The sequence below is a fragment of the Muntiacus reevesi genome, chromosome 2 (genome assembly GCF_963930625.1).
Source record: "Muntiacus reevesi chromosome 2, mMunRee1.1, whole genome shotgun sequence".
In the NCBI taxonomy this organism is placed as follows: Eukaryota; Metazoa; Chordata; class Mammalia; order Artiodactyla; family Cervidae; genus Muntiacus; species Muntiacus reevesi.
In genome coordinates this window covers 260,510,826-260,526,824 of record NC_089250.1, presented here as the reverse complement: position 1 = coordinate 260,526,824, position 15,999 = coordinate 260,510,826, and the positions used below count along the sequence as shown (strand labels likewise).

The 15,999-nt window shown below is 52.1% G+C and overlaps 1 protein-coding gene across 3 annotated transcripts; it reads left to right on the top strand.

The window, feature by feature from the left end:
- The first annotated feature begins 1,155 nt into the window (after positions 1–1,155).
- HNRNPL (heterogeneous nuclear ribonucleoprotein L) lies at positions 1,156–15,064 on the top strand. 3 transcript variants are annotated; one of them, XM_065926048.1, is made up of 13 exons: positions 3,436–3,714; positions 5,669–5,787; positions 6,189–6,426; positions 6,562–6,649; positions 7,689–7,783; positions 7,867–7,939; positions 11,292–11,363; positions 11,475–11,755; positions 12,576–12,697; positions 12,962–13,163; positions 13,860–13,917; positions 14,019–14,114; positions 14,689–15,064. In XM_065926048.1, the coding sequence occupies exons 1-13, from the start codon at positions 3,451–3,453 to the stop codon at positions 14,745–14,747; spliced, it is 1,767 nt and encodes a 588-aa protein (XP_065782120.1). In that variant the 5' UTR covers positions 3,436–3,450; the 3' UTR covers positions 14,748–15,064. The 3 variants fall into 3 exon arrangements, with proteins under 3 accessions (XP_065782121.1, XP_065782119.1, XP_065782120.1); XM_065926049.1 differs by lacking the exon at positions 3,436–3,714 and adding an exon at positions 1,156–1,227 and having other exon boundaries at positions 11,292–11,755; XM_065926047.1 differs by having other exon boundaries at positions 3,434–3,714; positions 11,292–11,755.
- The last annotated feature ends 935 nt before the right edge of the window (positions 15,065–15,999 follow it).

Here is a 15,999-nt window from a genome sequence, read left to right as displayed (position 1 = left end):
GCCCCAAATAGTGAGAGCTCAATAAACATCTGTTACATGAATGAATGGTCCTTGGAAGAATTAAAACATACCTACTTCCAGCTCCCAAAGAGCCCAGATGCTAGTGAGGTGACAAAAATTAAATAATTAGATATTTTCACATGGCAGTAAGAGCAAAGATGGGAAACCATGATTATGTATCAGGGCTAACTAGGCAGGGTGCTCAGCAAGTGACATTTGAGCCAAGGCCTGTCAAATGAGGAGCAAAGATTTGGGAGAAAAGTGTTCTCTAGACAGACTAGCCAGTGCAGCATCAGGAATGAGCTTTGGGTATTTGATGAACAGAAGGAAAACCAGTGTTCATGCCATGTGGAGGAAAGGCGAAAGCGTTAGGCATGGATCTAGATGGGCCCACAAAGGTTAGATAATGCCCTGGGGGTGCTAAGGAGGGGAGGACTTGTTTTTTCACAGGCTAGTGAATCTTCAGCTGGTCTTTCCCTTCTCCTGGCCTCAATCTCCGAACTGGAGGTAGATCTGAGGTCCCCTGTTTCGACATTCTCAGCACCTCTCAAGACCACCCAACGATGCAGGTTGGGTGCATTTGCACCCAAACTCAATAGAGGCTCCAGAATGAGAAATCACTTTTCCAACGCCACAGAGCTAGCAAGTTCATCGTCCACATCTGAAAGCTGACAGTCTGACCCCGGGACCCATGCTCTTAATCTCCAGGGTATATTGCAGCCCCACCTCACCCCCACGCCATAACCGTAACAGGCACTGCAGTAGTTACGCGTCTTTGCGGCAAATTCTTCTATATATGCCACTTACAAGCGGTGGGATCCTGGGTTAGTTACTAGCGTCCCCTGAGTTCATTTCCCCGTCTGCATAAAAAGCACCCCAACATTCACCTCACCCAACACAACACTTGGCTGATCAGGAGCAATGAGGCATTGACTTCCAAACAACAGTGCCACTTTCTGTGAGGGATGTGGGGCGGGTGTTGAGAGGTTGGGGTTGTTTGGGGAAAAGGGACGCGGAGTCTTCCCATCCTCTTTTTGCGCTGTTTCCTCCATTCAATTTCAGGGCAACTCTCGGTCTCCGCCCGTAACAACCCCCCCCCCCGTTTTTTTCCCCCCGGCTGGAAAAAGGTCGTGGTCCCTTTAAGGCCCGCCCCTCCCTCCCCCAAAACTTCCCAGTGTCTGCTCTCTTTTCGATCTCGGACGGCCGGCCGGGCTCGCCGCCGAACTGGTAGGGGCTGGGGGCGAGGGGTCTGGGAGGGGTGCGGGGGGATCCGAGGGAGGCGCCGCCCCGGGCCCGCGGCCGCGGTCCGCGTGCAACGGGTGGGGGAGGGGCGGAGGCTGGGAGCTCCGGGGTGCAGATAACGCGGCCGCTCGGTCGCCCGCCGTGGACGCGCTCGAGGGGGCGAGCGGCCTGGAACGTGTCGCGCGGGGGACGGTTCTGCCGCGTCCCGTCGGCGCGCGCCGGCGCGAGGGGCGTCCGGGCCAGGCGCGGGGGCGGGGAGGGGAGGGGCCCCTTCTCTCCCCCTCCCCCCACCGCATTCCTCTGACGTGCGGACCTCGGCGACCCCGCCCTTCAGTCAGACCCGCCTTGCCTTAATTCCGTCTCTCGGATCACGTGTTGGAGGCGCTGCGCAGTCCCTTGTCTCCGGATCTTTCCGGGGTAACTGAGAGCTGACTTAAATCCCGATCAGCCTACCCCAACTTTCACCTCCCCAAACTCACAGAGCTACCAAGCCGATCCCACTCTCTTAGTGCCACTGACCCCATTTCAAACTTAAGTTTCCACGAGGATACCCTATTTCGGGAAGCCCCTTTCTCCCGAGTGGAAAGGTTCCGTATCTTTGGGGGAAGTCTCCCGCATTTCCCACGACTGTCCCCTCCTCCACTCTCCTTCCTTTCTCCCCTTGGCTCCCCACCCCACCCCCCGCCCCCAGCAGACAGCTCCCTAAGGTTAACGAGTTCTTTGGGCGGATCAACCCCTGGGTGTTCTCTGTGGGGGTAGTCCCAGAGGAAATGAGGCCCGTCGGACACTTAGGACACTATAACTGCTCGCCTTTGCCAAGTAGCTAGCTAGCACTGTGCCGGGTGCTGTGCCTGGCGCTTGTGGCGGGCGGGGGTGGGGGGCAGCTTCCCTAAGACCAACACACAGACCACACAAGCACTTTCATGCTACGAAAAAGGGCATTCCCAAAACGGACAACCCAGAATAGTAAGGACTGTCGAGTGAAAACCGTTGGCCTGAGCGATCAGGGGTTATCATGAGGGAAACCGAGGGTCTGGGATGGTAGGGCCAAGAACGCTTTTCAGAGAGAACAGAGCACGAAGAGGAGAAATTTTAGAATTTTAACCCCTAATTCTGGCAGGAAGCATAGTGGATGAAAGTGTTCTAGTTCGAAGAGCCGGCTCGGGCATAGATAGAGAGGTGCGAGAAAGATTCTTCCCTTTCTGCAAACTAAAAGGAGTTATTTGTGGTTGAATTTAGAAGTGAAGTGGTGAAAGGACGCGGGCGAATTGGACAGGGTCATAAGACAGACGGCAGCAGCAAATGGTTTAATACTGAGGGAAAGGGCCAGATTGAGTTTAAAAAAATTTTTCCCTCTGGCATTTTGAAGGTTAGCAATGGAGAGGAATAGGAGATAGGGATCAGTACAGAACTTCACTGGCAATTGCCCTTCTAAGAGTCTACCCTGCCGGTGCTGCTCAAAGGACTCAACACACATTCTTGGTTCTCCAGGCCTTCCCTCCTCTGGAGGGTCGTCCCTCTTCTGGAGGGTCGCCCCACCTCCGGAGGTGCCTGAGCGCGATTCGCGCATGCGTCCTCGGCCCCGAGCCTTTCGTAGACTGCGCCAAAGTGGGTTCCCCTTTTTCACCCAATCAGGGGTCACCAGTGGGCCTAACATTTAGTGAGAGGACTCTTTCCGCTCTCAATTGACTAATCGGGCGTCTAGCAGAAGATCGGCGTCTGCAGTAGCCATTGGAGAGAGGCCAAGGGAGGGGCCGTCTTGTCTCCTTGCGGAGAGGCGCGGGGAGGTAGTAACCGTGACTGGAAGACTGAGGGGGCTTTTGGTTTGATGGATTAGCGAGAAAAGCCAATGAAAGTGGGAAGGAGGCGGGGCTTTTGACAGTGAGGGTGTGCTGCTCCTATCAGGTACTCCAAAGGAGGCAATGCCGTGCCAGAAATCCAACCAATCAAGTTAGAGTTTATTTTAAGGCGGCGGGCCCAGAGAAATGACTGGCAGAAAGCTCTCGCCTATAAGGAGTGTCCTAGACAAACGAGGGCGGGCACTTCTGCAGAAGGGCGTGCGCTTTATCCAGTAGGCGCGCAAGGCGTATAGAGGCTTCCCCTCCCCCCGCGGCGGGACCAGTGGCTCCCCCTATCGGGTGGGGGCGGCGGGTGACGGGCGTGTCCCTCCCCCAATGAGAGGCGGGGGGAGGCGGGTTCTGCGCCGCCATGTCGCGGAGGCTGCTGCCCCGGGCGGAGAAGCGGCGTCGGCGGCTGGAGCAGAGGCAGCAGCCGGACGAGCAGAGGAGGCGGTCCGGAGCGATGGTGAAGATGGCGGCGGCGGGCGGCGGAGGCGGCGGTGGCCGTTACTACGGCGGCGGCAGTGAGGGCGGCCGGGCCCCCAAACGGCTCAAGACTGACAACGCCGGCGACCAGCATGGAGGCGGCGGCGGCGGCGGAGGAGGAGCCGGGGCGGCGGGCGGTGGCGGCGGGGTGAGGCCAGGGTCCTGGACGCCGGAGACGGCCGGGAAGGGAGGGAAATTTTCTCACTTTGAGGGCATTTATCTGTTGAGGGGCTGTGCGCACGCGCCCAGGCCCTCGCTCTATAGAAGGGGTGGGGGAGGGGCAGGCGTTGGGCAAACGGCGGGGTTTGCGCGAGGACAAGCGCTTGCGCGTGCGCGCTCTACAGAGCGAGGTGGTGGTGGGGCGGAGGAAACTGCTCGCGCTGCAGGTGGCGCAGTGCGCAGGCGTCGCGGGTTGGCATGTGGGGGCCGGGCACGCGGCCGGGCCGTTTTTTTTCTTTTATCAATCTTGTCTCTGGCCCTATGCGCAGGCGCACTTCTCCTGTCCGGGCCTCGTGGGCGGTTGTGCGGGGGGGGGGGGGCGGGGGATGGGGGTTGACCGCCTGAGCGGGAACTGGTGGGTGGTGGCCTTTTACGCGCCTGAGTTGGGTATTATCCCTGAACACTGTTTAGTTTTTGTATCGTTATGGTTTGTCTCAATACAGAAATTGATTTATTTGAGAGTATTTACCCAGACCAAAGTATGCCTCATTTTGTGGACATTGAAAACCGGAAGAAAAAAGTTGTGAAAGATCTTTTTTAGATATTTGGAAGTTGAACCATGCTTTGGAGTCATCACAAGTTTGCTTACAGTTTCTGGGGTTAAATGGGTGCGGTAGGTTTGATGAACGAAAATGTTCCCTGAGGGTTGGACACTTTGGAAGGGATTCAGCCTCTTCAGTCTCCTACGTCGAAAAAACAACCAGTTGTTACTCCTGGCTTGATGCCCATTTTTTCTTTCCTGGAAGTTCATGAGATCCTGTCCGGTTCAGCCATTTGCAGGGTTTTCCAGAGTTTAGTGGTGTTCTGTAACTGTGATTTACAGGCATTTAAACCGTGCGAGAAGTTTCATTGCATGCGTATTAAAGGTATCTCAATACTTAACACTCTCCTATGAGATGAAGAATGGTATTACTGTTACACATTTGATCTTGTAGCTAAACTAGGGAGCAGCTGGGATTAGAACTGATGAGGGCTGTGGAACTCCAAATCGCTGAGCCGGTAACCTCAGGCGGGTGTGGTTGGTGCCTGTGGTTTGTGTGGTTCATTCCTGAAATAGAATCCAATTCTGCCCCTGTTACATGGGCTTCTGCCTAGTGGTTCTCAGAAGGGAGGCTGGGCCCAGAGCCCAGGAGAGGTGGAGATGGTTAACTTTCCTCTTGATTCTCAGAGACTTTTGTCTGTGGGTGGAAAAATACTTCCCCTGGGAGGGGAAGTGTCCTGGTTTTTAGTGATACAGGTTGGCGTTTTGTTGTTGTTTGTTTTTTTAAAACTTTCCTCACCCTGTTTTTCCTTAGTTTGGTCTAAGTAGTATTTTTCAATACAGATTTTGGTGGGAGGGTAAAGACTAGAGGCAGTCAAGACTGGCCTGGATGCCACAGCGTCTGAAGCACCTGCTGGACCTGGGGATGAGTGATGGGGATCAGCAGTGTTTGGCTGTGTGGTGATGGCAGCTTCCTCCTATAGAGGGTGGGCAAAGAAGCTGGGGTGAATGGAAAGGGAATGTCCTGGTTCAGGCTGCAGCAGAAGAGTCCCCTTTCCAAGCCACTCTTCGCACATTTCTTTGGTCAGTTGAAGGAGATTGGTTCTGGGAAGAATGTATTAATAAGATGGGGCTTGAGATTTGCTTCATCTTCCATTTTGTCGTCTTCAGAAGTTATAGTGAGAGCCATTAGGCAAGTGGCCATCCACTTAGGCCTACTCTGCTGACCCAGAATCCTTTTGGGATGATTGGTTGAGTTGTTGTTCCTTATTGTCTGCCATGTATGTCCTTCCTGGGTGACACGCAAATGTTTTATCCATCTGAGTCCCCAGCAGTGCAGAAGCCAGTAGGCCACCATCTTGTACAGCAGAAAGTAAAGTCTTGGCTTTGCTTTCTTTCTCAGGAGAACTACGATGACCCGCATAAAACCCCTGCCTCCCCAGTTGTTCACATCAGGGGCCTGATTGACGGCGTGGTGGAAGCTGACCTTGTGGAGGCCTTGCAGGAGTTTGGACCCATCAGGTACTCAGTCAGAGGCCAGGGGTTGGGGTTGGGTATTCAGATGAGTTAATTCCTTGGTGTCCTATGTGTCACCGGGTTTCTGGATGGAAGTAACCTGACTATTTCAATTTCAGTCCAGGTTCTTTTAGCTAGGTCCTGGGGCTCCACTACTCCTGGGGTTAGCCATTGTACTTTGGATAAGTTACAGCAAGTTCTGTGCCAAAGAATGCCAAAGCTGCAGACACCTTTTGCTTGTCATGCCATTTATGGCAAGGGGTGTAAGGTACAGGTCAGGATGCCATGACAGGACACAGCACTCAAGAGGCCAGGGAGCAACCAGCTGACAGAAGGTTGAGGCTGTCCTCTGACTCTCATCGTCTCCATCCCCTTAAGAAGATTGCAACCTGTGTTCTCTCTGCCAGCTATGTGGTGGTGATGCCTAAAAAGAGACAAGCGTTGGTGGAGTTTGAAGATGTGTTGGGGGCTTGCAACGCCGTGAACTACGCAGCCGACAACCAGATCTACATTGCAGGCCACCCAGCTTTTGTCAATTACTCTACCAGCCAGAAAATCTCCCGTCCTGGGGACTCAGATGATTCCCGGAGCGTCAACAGTGTGCTTCTCTTTACCATCCTGAACCCCATCTATTCCATTACCACGGTGCGTGCCAGCAGTTACTTGTTGAGGTTCTCCTTCTATACAGTCTCTCTCCTGCAGTTTCTCCCTGTTCCCTCTCCCGTGAGTCAGACTGATTGCCTGGTGCCTTTTCATCTTGCCCATCTTTGGTTTTTACAGGATGTTCTTTATACTATCTGTAATCCTTGTGGTCCTGTCCAGAGAATTGTGATTTTCCGGAAGAATGGCGTCCAGGCCATGGTGGAATATCCTTTGCTGGGAAATGGGTGCTCCTTGAGATGGGAGCTCTCAGGAGTCCGTGTTTTCAAGCAGCATGTGTCTCCTGAATACCTGCCTTGTGCCAGATGCCTTCATAGAGCCCATGGTCTCCTGGGAGGGTTAGTTAATAAACAACCACATGTAAACAGATGACCCTTGAACAGCACAGGCTTGAACTCTGTGGATCCTCTTAAGGTGAATTTCACTTACTAAGTGCATACTCCAGTAGTAGGTTATCTGTAGTTGGTTAAATATGTTGGTTTTCAACTGCACAGAGATAGAGGTCTCTAAAACATACCCACATTTAAGGGTTAATTGTGTAGTGTGAAAGTGCAGTGCAGAGTTTAAAGTGTGAAGGGAAAGAAGAACATGGTATGAGCTATAAGGGGAAGGGATTTACAGAGGTTCTGGGAAGGTCTGTGAGGAAGTGACATCCTGTTTTCATGTGGAGGTGGGAACTGACACGTGCACCACTGAGGACAGCACCTCTGCAGAGGTCTGCAGGTGGGCAGGCGCTTAGTGTTGGAGAAAGCAGACAACCTGACCACTGAGGAGTAGCTAACAGGGTTCCTTAACGACATCGGAAGTTAGGGTGGCCAGGCCGTGGGGTAAAGCTTGGATCAGGGTGCAGAGGGAGCTCACTGATGGATTTTTCAGGACAGGAACATAATCTCATTGACATTTCAGATGTTCAGGCTTAGTCAAGACATGTAGCATGAGAGGGGAGGTTTGGAGTGAAGAAGAAGGTGATTTGACCTTTGATGGTAACAGAAGGTTGATGCTGATATCTTGAGTTGCCAGTGGCAGGGTGGGGTGGAGTATAAGTCATAGAAGAACTCTAGCCAGTGTCTGGGCATCAGTGCAGCACTCTACCTGTCTCTGTAGGAGTGGCTCTGGGCAGTGAGCTCACCCCAGAGCCCACTTGGAGCTGTCTTTGAGTGCTGCCTTGCCCTCATTCCTCTTTGGCCCAACTTGAGCTCTTTCTGAAAAGCTCTAGGGATGGGACTTTGCCTTAACTTGATTCACATTTGACTCTGTGCAGAGTGCCCAGCGAGCTAAGGCCTCCCTCAATGGGGCTGACATCTACTCAGGCTGTTGCACTCTGAAGATAGAGTATGCAAAGGTAGGTCTGGGGACGGCTGCCCTGGCCCGCTCTCAGGGGAGCCTAGGGCCCGGCTGACCTCAGGCTTTGTTTTGTCCCTGCAGCCTACACGCTTAAACGTGTTCAAGAATGATCAGGATACCTGGGACTACACAAACCCCAATCTCAGTGGACAAGGTAATCCTGATGGCCGCTTTATTCTAAACACACCCGCCCTGCCTTCACTTGACTAGCGCACTTCATAGACCTGGGCTCAGGGTTATGTAATGCCATTGGGCTCCCTGTGGACATGGGAGGGCCTTAAGGATCAGCTCTTGGGAGAATGCACTCCTGTGGAAGAGGGTGAATAAGGGGCCTCTAAGTCCTAGCTGCTGCTTGTGGCCCTTTGATGCAACTGAGGATGCAGGGTCAAGGCAGAGGCCTGGGTGGGGTGGGGAACAGAGCACAGGCCCTGGCAATGGCTTACAAACCAGTAGCAGCTCCCAGACGGGTTCTGCTGCTTGCTGCTTACCTTCTCGGAGCCTGCTTAGGGTCACTGACTCCGTTCTCACTGGGCCAGGAATGGCCCTCTTGCTGTCCACGATTGACAGGGTCTGCTTGTGGGGAAAGAGATGGGGAAGGTGATGAGGGCTCCCAGGCCTTTGCAGCAGAGCCTTTGAGCAAATTGACCTTGTGGAGTTCAGACGCCCAGGATTGGAGAGGGGCAGACATGCCTTGCCTCACTTGTAGAGGGGATGCAACATCTCTGCGGGGGGCCCAAATGGACAACCCTCTTCCTAGAATCTCTCAAGAATGATTTGCCTTGGATAGGAGAGAGAGGTGGAGCATTGCCTTTGAAAAACAGCAGCACCCCCTCAGCCAAACCACCCGTCTGTTTTGTTCTGATTGTTTGGACTAGACCATGGGCTGAGGGAGGTGGCTGGTCGCTGACATCTCACCGGCCCTGGGAAGCCAGAGGCTCCTGTTCCCAGGCAGGCCTGTCCTGCTTGCCCTTGCTGCTGGGAAGCCGTGGGCCGGGTGGGCTAGACTCTTCCCCAGGACCCTCACAATGGGCGCTGTGGGGCAGGCTGCCCCTCCAGAGATCAGAGGCAAATTGGTGACCAAGTGAATGTACCAGAGCGGGCAATGGCATTACATGACTGCTAACAGAAACACGGCAACCAACCATTTCTTCTCCAAGGAACATAAATAGAAGATGTGCAGACCGGCAGGGGCTAGTGGCAGGGGCTGGCTGTGCATTGGTTTTGATGCCTCTCAGCTTTGGCTGCCCCCAGGCCTGGGGTCAAAAAAAAAAACTGATGAGAGCTGATGAGGTGACCTGGAGTGAGGGCGGTGCTTCGCCACCCCCTTGGGAACCAGACTTCAGCGGCTCTGCCTCTGCACATTGCTCACCAACACACAGGGTAGAAACCACTAGCTCTTCCTGGAGAGAACAGAACACGCAGCCTCCACCACGTCCCCAGAAACAGCCGCAGACTTGAGCTCACTACATCAAGAACACCACCACACCGCGCTCCAAGGAACAGCTACAAGCACAGAGACAGAGGCAGACAGAGACAAAGAAAGAGACGCAACATGGCAGCAGACACTGCTTTTTTACTAAACATTAAAAAAAAAAAAAGTCAAATCCAAGCAAACTTGAACCCGAAAATGTACACAGAAGTAGGAAACACAGAGAACAGAGCTCTCCCAGCCAGCCAGCGGCGCTCTTTTCGGAGAACGATTCATAGACTGAAGTAGATTCCATGGGCCTCCAAGACAATAGGATCCTCTCCATTCCTCGCCATGTGGGTTTGGTTTTTTTTGTTTGTTTGTTTTTTAAGTCCTTTGGTTTGGGGAGGGCCTTCTTTTTTTTTCTTTTGTGTTTTGATATTTTTTTTTCTGCAGTCATCGGCTGCCAACATAATCTGCACCAGCTGGAGATCAGAAACCAAAAAAAAAAAACCACAACAACAGCAAAAAAAAAAAAATCAAAAAGCCAAAACAGACCTAAAACCAAACAGCTCAGAGGTACACAGTTACCTGCTGGCGGGTAACCAGGCGTGCTCCCAAGGCCAACAGTGCGGGCATAGTGGGGCCACTGGCACACCTTACAACCAGGAGACACGCACACGGAGCGCTACACAGCCAGAAGCACCGCACTGCAGCACACAATGTGAGGAGGTGACAACACGGAGGGACACTACCCACTGCATACACCTTTATTTTCCACTTTTCTGGTATCTTCTGAGGACAGAACATCTGTGAGCCATTTTTTGACTTAATCGAGACATTGACTTTTAAAACAATTCTTTAAAAAAAAAAAATTGTAGCGGATGTGTACCGTAACTTGTATTTATGACTGTAAAACCATGTGATGCAGGGTCGCAGTGTATGTTTGGTGGGACGCCATCTTTCAGAACTGTGCTAACTCACTGTTGAAGCGTCCAATGGTAAGAGAAAATACAGATTTGTTTTTTGTGACAAATGGACATTGTACTCTGTACTTCTGCTGTAAGTAGCCTTTTTCCATCTTTGTAATGACTGTTGGAAAACAAAACCCAGGCTGGGTGGCAGGAAAGGGCAGTGGCCCCAAGCCCTGGGTTTTTGGAGTCAGCCAGGCCTGGGTTCAAATCCCAGCTCAGCCACTAACTTGCTTTGTGACCTTGGGCCAAAATGTCTTAACTGCTCAGTTAAAAATTAAGTGCTTATTATCCTTATCTGTGAAATGGGGCAAAAATATTAGTACCTACCTCATAGGGTTGTTGTGAGGAATTTAAGAAACAATGATGTCTGTCTGTAAAGTGCTTAGCACCATGTCTGCCATTTCAAGTGCTAAGTTAAGGTAGCGATTATCAACTGTAGCTGGGGGTGGGGCAGGGTGGATCTGCGCCATTGTCTTGAGAATGTTAATGCCTTGTACATGATGCTCATTTGAACTGGTTCTGATGACGCCCTGTTTGTCCTTGCCTACAGTCCCTCTCCTTGGGGTGAACATGATGGGGGAGGGCGCGCGGTGACTGGGACCAGAATTGAGAAAATCGTCTCTAGAGAGTGGACCCTAGTCTAGTGCTCCTAGAACCTTGAGGCTTCAAGGGCCTGATTTTACCTTTCTGCTCTTCCCTGAATTATTTTGTAGCGCTTAACTCCTTTCCCTTCTTTGGGAGTTACTTTAGAAAGCTGTTCCTGGCCCCCAATCAGCTTCCATAGTGGCTGCAAGTTCCCTAGAGGGCCCAAGAGCTGACCTTCCTGTCAGAGCTCTGGGAAGTGAGAGGTCCAGAATCTAGCTTCATCCTTCACTGAGAAAGGAAAGCAACCTGCTTGCAGTGGGCAGGGGTGGGGGAGGGACGGTGGGCTCCAGCCTTGAGACCTGGGCTTCATGCCAACCCTGGATCCGGCCCTGGGAAGGACGCCCCAGTAACCCTATTGAGGAAGGAAAGGCCGGTACCCAGGCCCTCAGGAGCCAAGGGACACAGACTATCCCCTGCAGTCAGGAGGGAGGGAGATGCCCATTTCCGAGTCAGCCTCTAACTGTTTTCTCTGTCTACAGGTGACCCTGGCAGCAACCCTAACAAACGCCAGAGGCAGCCCCCTCTACTGGGAGATCACCCCGCAGAATATGGTGAGGGCAGGGGGTTCCCCTCCGTGGACTCCCGTGGCTCCTGTGCCCCTGCCCGCCGCCCGACACGCAAATTCTCACCCGTCCTCCCTCTCTTTCCTTCCCACCCCCCAGGAGGGCCCCACGGTGGGTACCACAGCCATTACCATGATGAGGGCTACGGGCCCCCCCCACCTCACTACGAAGGGAGAAGGATGGGCCCACCAGTGGGGGGTCACCGCCGGGGCCCAAGTCGCTACGGCCCCCAGTATGGGCACCCCCCACCCCCTCCCCCACCACCCGAGTATGGCCCCCACGCCGACAGCCCTGTGCTCATGGTCTATGGCTTGGATCAATCTAAGATGAACTGTGACCGGGTCTTCAATGTCTTCTGCTTGTATGGCAATGTGGAGAAGGTGAGCTTCTGCTAGGTCCACTGCTTTCCTAATAGACCTGACAGGCCCAAGGGAGGCCCTGATCTTCTGACCCCTCAGTGAGCAAAGAGCGGACAGGAGCCTCTTTAGAAGCAAACAGGTCCAAAGAGGGTAATAAGGCTTTTCTCTAGAATGCTTCAGGTGATAACAGCAACACTGAGCGCTCTGCCTTACCAGGGGTAACAGTTGACTGGGGCTGCCTGGTGACTGCCGGCCTGAGACCAGGTTGTTCCCGCTGTCAAACCCATCTGGGTCCTGAAAGCCTTTTACTTTGCACCCCCTGACCTAGCCTGTTGATGATAATAGCAGCTAGCACGTGTCAGGTGTTCTTGCTGTATCAGGACGCTGTAAAAAGTGCTGTAAGTTGCTTAAATTTGTTATAAGAATCCTTAATGAGACAAGCAGGGGCATGGGGGGGGGCGGGCAAATAACTTGTCCAGTTTCACATGCCTTTATGTGGAAGCAAGGCTCCTAGCTGTCACTACTGTTTTCAGTGTTTGTGTAACAACCACAACTCAGTATTTGTACATACTCTGTGTTGATGGGAGTAGGTGCTTTCTTCCCCCTGTGACCGCTTTTCTATTGTGCTTCATTAAATGACCCATCCGTGGGTTGGGTCCTGCCATTAGGGAAACACTGCCAAGTGAGTCTGCTGCCCAGCCTGTGCTCAGCACTTGCTGTGGGCCAGGCCAGCGTCTCTGTCTCAACAAGTGAGGAGATAAAAGCCTAGAATCAGAGCAGGGTCAGGAGAAGGGTCTCTGGCGCCTGGCCAGTGGTGCTGACTGTGACTGCTCTTCTCAAGGTGAAATTCATGAAAAGCAAGCCGGGGGCTGCCATGGTGGAGATGGCAGATGGCTATGCTGTGGACCGGGCCATCACTCACCTCAACAACAACTTCATGTTTGGGCAGAAGCTGAACGTCTGGTAGGTGCCCAGTCTCCGTGGGCTTGGGCAGTGTGGAGAGGGGCTGAGAAGGGGGAGGTCGGTGGAGCCCACTCTGGACAGGGGTCAGGCGCGCAGAGCCCCTAGTGCTTAGCCGGGTTGGCGCTGGATGTGGTGGACGTGTTGGCCTCTCTTAGCTGTGGAGCAGGGCCCTGCGAGGCACGCAGTGCTGTCAGATGGGAAAGCCACAGTAGAAGGAGGGGGACAGCTTGAGGTCTGACAGGGGGCTCCCCTTCCCTCTGACAGTGTCTCCAAGCAACCAGCCATCATGCCCGGTCAGTCATATGGGCTAGAAGACGGGTCCTGCAGTTACAAAGACTTCAGTGAATCAAGGAACAATCGGTTCTCCACTCCAGAGCAGGCAGCCAAGAACCGCATCCAGCACCCTAGCAATGTGCTGCACTTCTTCAATGCCCCTCTGGAGGTGACTGAAGAGAACTTCTTTGAGGTGGGTGCTGTGGAGTTGGTCCCTCAGCACAGCCATCTGAGGAGGTCGTCCGTTTTCTTTTTTTCTTTTTTAACAAATATCTATTGAGCTGCCACTCTCCTGGGCTCCGGGTTGGGTGCTGGGAACATGGCAGGGACCAAGAAAGGCTCAGAATGGCACGAAACATCCAGCAGCAGTGGAGTTTGCTGTGCTCTTCGCACCTTTGGCAAGCTAGAGTGGCTGCTCATTTGCTATGAAAGATTCCTTCTTGTCTAGATGGTAGGTTGGTGATTGGAGCCCAGTCTTGGCCCCCTCTGGGGCCTGGATGACGTTAGAAGGGAGGGTCCCATTACAGTGCCCTCAGAGGGGACCAGGCAGCTTGAGGGAAGGGTGGGAGTCTGACTGCCGAGTTGGACTTTGGGCCTTATTCTGGCCTGAGGTGTTGCTATTCAGTTCAGCAAACATTTACCCAGTACCTGCAACACACCCAAATTACAGCTGAAGATGGGAATTTAAAAAGCAGTTTTCCAGTTTCTGGCAACATAATAGAGGGATGTACTTCAGCCTCTTTGGGGAGGGGAATCATAGGGACACCTTAAGAGTGTGTGAGAAAAGCTAACTCCTTGTCCAGAAAAATTCAGGTATTTAGTTGTGTGCTTGCATTCCACCATGTGGCACTTCTTGTATTCCTGAGTCTGTTTTCCCTCTCTGTTGCAGATCTGCGATGAGTTGGGAGTGAAGCGGCCATCTTCTGTGAAAGTATTCTCAGGCAAAAGTGAGTGAACTGCCTCGCCTACCTCCACCGTTCCCTGGTAGTACACAGGCAGCTCCCTGGCTCCTGCTCAGGTCAGCCTAAAACCTTCATTTTCCCATCAGGTGAACGCAGCTCCTCTGGACTGCTGGAGTGGGAATCCAAGAGTGATGCCCTGGAGACTCTGGGCTTCCTGAACCATTACCAGATGAAAAACCCAAGTGAGTATCTGTGTGTCCTGCAGTCATCCCCCTTGTGGCCTAGTGGGTTGGCTGGCTTCCGGCCAGAGCCGTCCTTCTTGCCATCAAGACAGGGCTCCAGAGATTTCTCCTTGTCCCTGACACGGGCAGGCGGGACCTGGTCGCCAGGAGAGCAGCCTGCTGTTCCACATGGGAGGGCCAGCCTAGCTGCTTGCTGCCACCCACTCTGCCAGCTTGGGAGTTGCTTAGGCTTGTCCTCCAGGGAGCTGGCATTCTGTGTGCGTCAGAGGCTGGCTCACATAATACCCAGGGAAAAGGGAGCTGTACTAGCTAGCAGGTAAAATTCCCCTACCCAGTTCCTGGGCAGGCCTATCCTCGTGCACCAGCTAAAGAGCTGGGAATGGGATCCTTCTTGCAATTACGGAAGAGAAGGAGGAATGCCTTGTGTATTTGGCTTGTTTTTGAATCTCAAAACTGGCAAGGATGAGTTAGACCCCTGAATTGCAGAAAAAGGTGTGTGCAAAACCAGGGAAACATGGGGGGGTGTGGAGCCTCCGGAAAGGGGGCCCAGTCACATCTCTCTCCTCTCTTACAGATGGGCCATACCCGTACACTCTGAAATTGTGTTTCTCCACCGCTCAGCACGCCTCCTAATTAGGTGCCTAAGAAGAGTCCCATCTGAGCAGGAAAACATTTCTTTCTTTTATGCTGTTTTTTTTTTTTTTTCCTGCAAATGTTCCTGTATTCCTTTTTTTAAATGCTAGTTTAGTAGAGGCTTTAACCATAATGGAATGGCTGGAAGTCTAAAGGGGGAGGGAAAGGGGAACTGATATCTCCCAAGATTAACCTTCACTTTTTAAAAATTACTGTACATGTGATTTTTTTTTTTCCTGTTCATACATTTGTGCTGCCCATGTACTCTTGGCACATTTCAATAAAATTGTTTGGAAAATAAAAGTCACTTTCTGGGATTCTGGGGTGTGTCTGTTTCCCTCCCACTCAGTTTTCTGAAGGCGGGCAGGGTGGCTAGGAACAGCTGCAGCCTCTCCAGAGGGACGAACCCAGCACTGAGGAGCAGTGTGGGCCAGAACTGTGGGTTGGGGGTGATGCTGGGAATTCTAAGTCTTTTGAGGAAAATCTGGGCGACCTGGTGGCATCCCTCGTGGACTGTACCTACCCAAGCCAGCTGAATATAGGTGAAAGAAGAAAGCCTTAATCTTAAAAAGTAAATACCTGCCTTTCTATAAGGTTGGAAAATAAAACCTCAGATAAAAGTGAAAGTCTTCTTCCCATTCCCTTTAAAACAGTTTATGATTTTTTTTTTTTTTGTCTACAAGGGAAGTTTTCCAATTTGTGTGTCTTTTAACAAAATGCATTGTACTGTACAGTGATCTCATATCACATGCAGAGCAACCTCCTTATCTGTACTCCTAATGTATGGATGAGTCATAGTTTGTCCTGAAGGTAATTTCTGATGATTTGGTACTGCAGACAGGACTGTGATGCATATCTTTACACAAACTTCTTAGCCAGCTTCCTTGATACTGATCTAGAAGCAAATTCCTAGCAGTGGAATTGCTGGATTAAAGGGTATGTTCAATTACTACTTGATATTCCCTGATAGTGGTGAGCAGGAACAAAGTCCAGTGCCTTGGGTATGTGTGTCCCCCACTTGTATGTGTTTGTATCCCCACTTTGGGGATTTCCTGTAGAGTTTTTAAACAGTATAGAAGTCAAGTGACATCAGATAAACTGCTTCATCAGGGTTGAAACTTCAGACAGAACCTTTAAACAAGGAGACACGACCATCACTTTGCAGCTGTAACTTACAAAATCTAGGTTTTAGGCTAATTGGGTAAAAAGTAAATACCCACTCTGACTCCCAGCACTCAGCTTTCATCCCATG